The sequence below is a fragment of the Clinocottus analis genome, unplaced genomic scaffold (assembly GCF_023055335.1).
Source record: "Clinocottus analis isolate CAN_PGR_092001 unplaced genomic scaffold, fCliAna1.0.p SCAF_25, whole genome shotgun sequence".
NCBI classification, from domain to species: Eukaryota; Metazoa; Chordata; class Actinopteri; order Perciformes; family Cottidae; genus Clinocottus; species Clinocottus analis.
The window spans coordinates 1,351,563-1,360,162 of record NW_027175987.1 but is presented as its reverse complement, the minus strand read 5'-3'; the positions used below and the strand labels follow the sequence as shown (position 1 = coordinate 1,360,162).

The 8,600-nt window shown below is 42.5% G+C and overlaps 1 protein-coding gene across 1 annotated transcript; it reads right to left on the bottom strand.

Moving 5' to 3' along the window:
- Positions 1-6,262: 6,262 nt before the first annotated feature.
- On the bottom strand, positions 6,263-7,365 carry LOC137794393 (uncharacterized). The gene has a single exon (XM_068591112.1). It carries the CDS (start codon positions 7,363-7,365, stop codon positions 6,337-6,339), a length of 1,029 nt encoding a protein of 342 aa, XP_068447213.1. The 3' UTR covers positions 6,263-6,336.
- Positions 7,366-8,600: the final 1,235 nt, after the last annotated feature.

The following is an 8,600-nucleotide window of genomic DNA, read 5'->3' as shown; positions in this document are numbered from 1 at the left end:
GAAGAAGAGGCCATTTGTTTGCGTATATGACCGACGGTAATATCAAGCAGGAGGATATTTTGAATCACCAGCCTGAGAGGAATGTCTCTTTCAGTCGCGTGGGTTTGTAGGTAGATTTCATGGGACGCTGTGCGAGAAAGATGAACATTGTGTTGAAACCACAGCCACCCACCTGTGTGCGTGCAATCATACTTACACATTGCGCCTTTCAACTCATTGATGTGTCCCTCGCACCTTATTCTTAGAAACAGACACGATGGCAGACAAGTCCATTTCTAATCGGAGATCACACGAGCTCGCAGCTCTACGTGCGACACCTTTTTAATGAGTTCACTCTGGATTTCACACGAGGTACCGAAGTAGAGACCATAACTTCACAGTCTATTACCTCAAACATTATCATGCAGTGTCCCGCTCAGTGAGTAAGTTCTCGTTTTTACTTCTGCCGCTGACACTGTGAGCAACATCTCAGCATAATCACGGACCATGTAGTCGTGTTGTCTTGTGCTAGTCAGGCTTTGCCAGAGGCATCAAAGCCAAACTTTCAAAGCGGCGCGCTCTGTGCGCGGCGGTGAGAGCGCATATCGGGTTAAAAATATTCAAGCCTGCGCCCAGCGAGAACAAGGACCCGAAGCCCCGGTGTGTTTGTTTGTTGTGTGAGAACACGCATGCCTGCGTGCCGTTATATGTGTGTGTGTGACACAAAGACTACTGAACATGTATACGCTGTGCAGCATACTCCAAAAAAAAAAAGCAACTGCAGGAAGAGAGAAAACAATCATACAGTGAGAGAGAGCACATACAAAGAGGGAGTGTTCCTGAGTGAACTCTCTCTTGAGGCCTCTGTGCTCACGACTGGTGCACCTGTTTCTTATTGACTAATTATAGCTGGCCTGCTTTTTAGTAAAGAACTCTCGAACTTCTTCTTTTTTTTTTTGTCTATCCGTTTTCTCATACTCTACCATCTGCTGTTGTGTTGCAGCTATTGTTAAAATAACTATACCTCCTCCACATGTAGGAGAAACTGGTCAGTCCATATTTTTGTGGCTTTCCACCTCACATGTTTTTTTGTAAACTGCCACTGTGGAATTGAGTGAATGAAGGCTCTCTTGGGGGAATAAAATCATTTGCAGCAGCGCTTTGCCTTGAATTGTCTGTTAACGGATAAATTCCTTGAGCAGCGCGTGTAACTCCTAGCTTTGTGTTATATGTACGTTTTAAATGGAAAGCCCCACAAAACCACAGCGTTGACTTTTTTTTAAAGTAATTTCTATGGAAATTAAACAAGAAAAGAGGAAATAAATATATGAAATGTTAATCACACTTTTTTATTGCGCCATGTCTATATTGCATTTTAAAGTTCTAGGCCTAATCGCAATATTCGTAACGCATTATAAAAGCATTTTATAATGGCTTATAAGTTTAAGTATTTACAATACTGAATACTTGCTGGTCACTAATATTTTTTATATTGATCATAGTGTTGTGATTTGATCTGAGTCATTTTTTACCCATTTCTTTGACTTATTTCCAACAATCTTTTGTTATCAGCTAACCTTTATTATTTTATTCTATACCCTATTGGATGGATGGATAGACAGTGTCCTTTTTCAGTCAGTTTCACCATCATACTACACAGTGTGATGCGTTATAGTGATATTACCCGATAATCTACATGTTTACTTTGTTTTTCGGTAACTCTGGAATTGCACTTAAAACCAAAGATGTGATTTATTGAAAGCACTAGATATGAATTCAAGACCGGTTGTGGAATTTCGAGTCGGCCGAACTCCTTGAAATAGTAAAATGACTTATTATACAGTTAAGAAATCAGTTTGAGTACACGCTGCTGCTGCTGCTGCCTGTGAACAGAACATCAGTTTCTCATGAGGTGTTTGCAGCCCATCTCAACGTTTGTACATGTGTATTGTGCAACTAGGACCATAAGACAACCTGACAAATAAAGTTTCTCTTATATTTATGTATATGGAATGACCAAAACAGGAGAAATGCCTACCTACAATACATTAGCATGGCAATAAATAGCACCTTACTTAGAGTATTTTGTTAAGGTGGACCTTATGGTACAGTATTTCTTTATATTCTACCACAAATATATATACACAACTATCTTGGAGTCATGACCTCGAGGGGCAGAGCTTTGAACTCGACTTAGACAATATTAGCAGGTTGAAGTGCAGCTAAGAGCGTAATGTTTACCTTCAGCCTGCATCGATCAAACGGTTGAACAATTCAAGAAAAGATCATGTCACACTTTGATAGACCGTAAGAAGACTTGCACACATTTCACATAGCATGCAGGGATTTCTAATACATTCCTATTTTTATTATCATTTTTTAAATTGTACTTCATTTATTTATTAATGTGATTTGTTATCATTGGTGATTTGGTGAATTTATAATTTTTGTATTAATTAGTTTTATATATGGGCAAACTCCTTGTTTTAGGATGTTAGAGAGATAACATCGTTCTACTCTTGGAGTGTAAGAATGACCCAAAAATTATATAATAATATCAATTTGCATGACACAGAGACTGTTGTGTTCGGAGCCTCTTCTGATATCAAGATATAGAGGATTTAATCCAAAACTACCAATAAGGACCATTAGAATCACTGTTCAAATTGATTTATCATGTTTTGTGACTTCATAACAGCTTTGAGATTTCATAAAAACATTATCAACATCTGACCATGAGAACTTTTGCAATAGAAACTTGCCATGTCCAAAACTGTTCTTATTATCTTCACATTTACAATGTAGTAACACTTCCTCTTCCTCAAACAAATATTAACAGATATTATAGAGTAACACCTTTTGGTAATTTTTGGGGGGAATTGAATTATTTAGTTTTCATAACGTTTATATAAAAAATATATTAAAAAGGCCCGGTCACTAATTCCTGTATTTTGGCAACATGAAACATGTTTGAAGGTTTAGCAAGTTGACCATCGATTTCACAGAACACGACATTGTGTTGTTGTGCTATGACGAGCATAAGAGCACGTTGGTACATGTGTAAAAACCGCCTCCTCTTTGGTCATTACCGCCTAAATCATTTCCTCTCCTTTAATCTACTGTCCGTTAACGTACTCGGACCGCACCGCCTGAGATGTGGAAAATGAACTGGAGGCCTTACCTTCAGCTGCAGTGCGCAGAAAGTCCACGGGCCTAATTCGGCGTTGTCTCTCGCCCGGTGATAACGCACAACTCGGAGCAGTCAACTCTTCTTTGAGATGCCGTCGTGAGATTGACGCACACTCAAGCAGAGGGGGGCTTATAGTGTCTTGCTGCTCTCAGTCCAATCTCCTTCTCTGCCTCTGTTGTCGCATGCAAAGTGTCTGACTGCCCCCCCTCTTGATCTTGATAGTGTTGTGGTGTCGCAGACTTGCCCACACCGGGTTCTCACCTGGTCGATGCTGTTAGTTTTCAAACAGACATGGTTTTGTCTGCTAAAGTCGCAGAGGGATGTGTATGTATCCCCCCAACCCCCCCTCCCCTCTAAAGTGGAGTAATCCACCAATATTTAGTGAAGTAAATCCATGCACTTGTAAGTTTCTGTACCGTCGTTGCATTATGACGTGTTGCGTTTTCAATGCATGTTTCAAACGCATACGTTTACTTGTTGGGTGCTTACCAGAAGCAACTTAAACATAGAGGCAGGACGAGACGACCCGGGGGAGGGAGGGCGGGGGGTGTATTGTTTAGAGTTACGTGTCTTTCAGATATTTGTGGCATAAAACTGAGACGAGTGAAGTGACTGACTTTTTTTTTTTTTTTTTTTTGCTGAGAATTTGTTTAGTATGTGTTAAATAAATCTTTGGCACCTCAGTTTCACAGCAAAAAAGAGAAGTGCCACTTATCAGCCGAGATGTCACAGTTAATATCTTCTCACTGATCTGCTTTTTAAAACGCTCCATAGAACCACTTCACATATTAAAGCAAATTGACCTTGTAATTGGCATTAAATGATGCTTTTTACCTCAAGCCCCGTTTCTATGTATAGACACCGTCACATGTAGACCAGTACGAGGTTTGCTTCCTGTTATGATGCGCGTAACCCGTTGATGTTAGAAAAAAAAATAGAGGTCTATATGCCCCTTTTTATTGTCATACGGCAGAGGTTGCAGTCTAACCTGCATGTCTACAAAGTAATTTTCAAGCGTGTGTGTGTGTAGACTTTTCCTCAGTGTAAATGTCATCGCTGTGGGATTCTTGTCAAAAGCAGAAAGTACATTACATGTTTAGATTCAACATAAATTCACATTAAAAAAAGTTTAAAATAAGACAAATGTGAACTGTATGACCCATAATTGATGACTGAAATTCTAAAAGTGCAACAAAAGACAATTATTTTTGTGTTTTAATTTGTGTATTAAAATTGAGATGTACCAAAAGTCCGACTAAATCTTCCTCACATTCCTTTTGTCCTGTTGCAAAGATCCTATGTTAGCAAAACACATGAAACACATTTTAGTTTGAGGAAACGAGTTCAAGATCTGTTATTTTATAACGGTTAAAATATCCAGGGGTTAAACGGTCTCATCAGGTCAACATATTAAAAGCAAATTGTTCTAAAAGTGATTGGATCCAACTCGCATTGCAGAATGTCTCTTCACTTTTTGTGAAATGTAGTTCACCCTTTCATACCGGTTTGCCTCTTGCCCCACAAAAGAAAAAACGGATACAGGAGAGCCAGAAATCAAGCAACTACCTTTTTAGTAAACAATAGCCCTCTGTTTTGGAGTTTAATCTCCACCAATGCTGTGTTGCAGCACCCTCTGCTGGTGGCGTCAGGAACACCACGACCACCTGTTAGGAAGCCATTAAAGATTCTGGTTCAGAGGTGACATGACAACCAGGAGGAATAAATATGTTTTAAACTCTTTATAAAACATCCTAAACTAAACCTGTAGCCAAAGCACCGCACATGAAGTTCGGAGCTTTAGCCTCCTGATTAAACGAAAGTTTATATGAGACTGTGAATAAAAAGACGTTCACTGGATGGGTTTCCCCTGCAGTGCGTGCAATGGAATAATAGCTAAATCTTTCCACCGCATTGTCGTTATTTGCAGCATGCTTGCTGTAGCCTTCATGCATAATAATGAATTACTAGAAATGAACAAACATAAGATGATTTTATTTTTGGAACATTGTGTTAATCCCTGTGGGATTACCCCCCCACCTCCCCCAACCGTAGTCTTTTATTCCCCCAGCCTTTTTCTAAAGAAACATTTTAATTTTAGCAGAGAGCTATATGACATAAGCTATTGACATTTTCATGAACGGTTATGTGGCAATACAGACGTGCACCAGTCCGCCCCAGGAACCACATGCTGCAACATTTTGTCATTGTGTTGATGTCCAGACTTCAACAGATGTCAGATGACCAGCCTCCATCTGGTCGTCCTTCACTTTTACAAACATGATCACCCGTTCTATTAACGTTCATATGTGTGTATTTTTTGGCCTGCTATCCAATTGAAACCCACGTACATGTATACACATCTGCCCTCGTCTATACAGTGTGCCTTTTTGAGATGAAATAATAAACTCACGCACACACACAGAAACGGACACACACCGTTCTCCCATACCCTGAAGATAATATGTTTGTATCAGTCGTCCTCTTGGTGTTATGTACGTTTTGGGTTTTTTCTTACAAAAAAAGGAAAAGATGCAACACAGGACGATGTCCCAGAGCTGCAAGCCTCCAAATCAACGGTTCAAGTTTGGATTTCCATCGAATCACAGTCTGCTGGGAAGTCATGCAGTGCGGATCAAGGGAAATACCAAGCACCTAGTTTCACTGGCAATGTTATTCACCGCAGATAAACGGTAATAAAAAAAGAAAAAAAGATCACAACCCAATATGTCTCAGATCTACCTTATCATGACACACAAAATAAACCTATAATTATTTGTTACTTTTATAAATCAAAGTATTTTATCAAATATTTGAGATTGGCTGCATCATTCTCCCAGTTAACAAAGTTTGCAGATTTCTGCTTTGTGCATGCAATGAAACCACTGATAGAAAAACAATAGAAACACATTTGAAACCACAGAAAGTCAGAAAGTATGCAGTGTAGGCTGCATCCAAATATTCAGTATATTACAGCACAGCTTGAACCCACTAACCTGAGCAAATATCACCAACTAATTGAACAAAATATAACTATATAAACCCACTTTTATCAAATTACGAAGGCTCTTTTGCTGATGTATGCATATACTCCTCACCTGTAATTAAACATTTATTAAAGACATTAATGGTCAACATACACAGTGCAAGCTTTGGTGATAAAGGCAGTGTCAGCGTCCATCAGGACTGAGGTGCATCCTGAGGGGAGACGCTGCAGGGCTCCTGAACCCCCACTGAGTGTCCGCTCCCACGCCGAGACCCAGGCCGTGTCTCTCCCGCATGTAGAGCGGCAGGTCGGGGTAGACAGCCGCTGCGGAGGCCAGATGGGACGACCGCCAGGGCAGCAGCAAGTTACTGCACATCAGCGCAGAGTGATTCAGAGGGGGCAGCAGCCAATTCCGGGGTGATAGGAGGGACGCGTGGCGGAGCGCGTCGGGCGGCGTGGGCGAGAATGCCTCGGCGTAGTCGTGGATGTCATCGCTGGAGGAGACCTGTCGCTGCGCATCCGTCTCCGTTGACCTCCCGCCCTCCACCGCTGCTCTGGGAGAGAGGCTGCGCGGGGAGACGCCACAGTTGTGATAAGAACCGTGTGGCGTAAAACCACCAACGCCTCTTGTGGCGCTCGAGCATGAGATTTTGGCCTCGAACGGGTGGGGGGCTGTCTCTTGCGGCCTCGCGCCCGGGACAGAAGCCGCGCTGCCGTTTCCCCAGAGTCGTGGCTGGAAGAGGTCAGGGCAGTGAACCGGCCGAGCGATTCGGGGAAAAGTAGAACCCGGTGACGTGGAAGTGGCGCACGCGTCGCTCCTCTGCGCCCGCAGCTGCGCCCGCAGCTGCGCGTTCTCCTCGCTCAGCGCCAGCAGCTGGCCCTCCAGCATCAGGTCGCTCAGCCTCCTCTTGTCCCGGGACCGCTTGGCCGCCTCGTTGTTCTTCAGTCGCTTATCCCAGTAGGCGAGATCTTTCTGGTCCGTGGGGGTCATCTCCCTCCGGCGGCGCACGACGTGGCTGCTCGCGCGGGCCCGCAAACTCAGGAGTCGGCGCGTCAGCAGGGAGGACCGGGACACCGGGAAGAGGAGTCCCAAGTCCGGATCAGGCTCCGAGTTGCCGCTGCTGTTGACGGAGGAGGAGGACGAGGAGGAGGAGGAGGAGGAATGGCACGGAGCGGCTGCCCCGGGACCGTAGATGCCCCTCGAGGTGGACATGGCGCTACAATGAAACGTGTTCTGTTAACTGCAGGCTGCTTTTAAATGAGTTTTCATTCAAATATTTCACTTTTTTGGTTACTATATTACCTATTCCGACTCAACCAACCATTAGTTACAAAATGTAATGTATTGTAATGCCATGCACAATAACTAATTATGGATATGAGCTTTCAACACAAAAGTAAGTTTAAAGCTATTGGAGTAAAAACAAATCTGTAGGATTTTTACATGGTCGAGCATTTTGCATCGTAGTAGGAAAGGAATTGAACAATCTTTATTTTCAGTTAACAGAATATACGAGAACAAAGCATGCGATACACTTTAGTGTGTAATTGCAATCATACGTGTCCCATATACAAAATAAACACAAGAAAATGATATCAATCGCATCGTCAGGTTCATTTCAAGACATGATTACGGTAAGTTATTTAGTCTGTTGATTAATATCTCGTCTCCCACAAACCAAGTCAAAGCTGACGGTTAGACTCACTGTGTTCAACTCGCCGCACTGACCTGAATATGAAGACACTTGTGGGATGACTTGGCAGACAAGTTCAACTTTAAGAGAGCTTCTTGTAATTCTGCAACACACACAGTAACGTACAGAGTTAGACGTGTATATTACTAAAAAAACGCGCGTGTGTGTGGATGTTACGCGTTTGGCCAGAGAGAGGCTTACCTGTCACCTGTCAATCACAATCAGCGGTGCTGAAGAGAGAGCAGAGCTGCTCGCCCCGCGCGCACTTGGTTATACTGAATGCGTGCAGCCAATCACGTCGTGTCGTCGTGCTGTTTGCGCTTTAATATGTGTGGAAACTGATCGGCAAGTTCACTCTGGAGAGCGGAAGTCCAACACAACAAGTGTGGTCACGATCAAACCAACAGGTGATAGCGAAATGAGTCACTTTTGGATCATTTGCCCTACTTACGCATGGTCCCTGTTGCTGCATTGATCATCGCTGCAGAACACGTTGATGCAGCTGTCGGTGATTCACTGAGCTTAATGCACAGTGTTGGCTATAAAGCAGACATTGCAGGGTGAGGGAGGGGGGTGGGGCGTTAACAAACAACACAATTTATTGGTGAGTGATATTAATGAGCGTAAATGATAAAGCTTATATAAACGTGATTATTCAGAAAGCATGCATTTTTAAAACTGAATTGAATATAAGTTCTGAAATGTATAAGATGTAATTAAAATGTTTATTTAATGAGGTAGTTTACTGATGCAT

What these genes read in the sequence shown, in the direction of transcription:
- LOC137794393 (XM_068591112.1), bottom strand. Translation starts at nt 7,365, where the DNA reads ATGTCCACCTCGAGGGGCATCTACGGTCCCGGGGCAGCCGCTCCGTGC.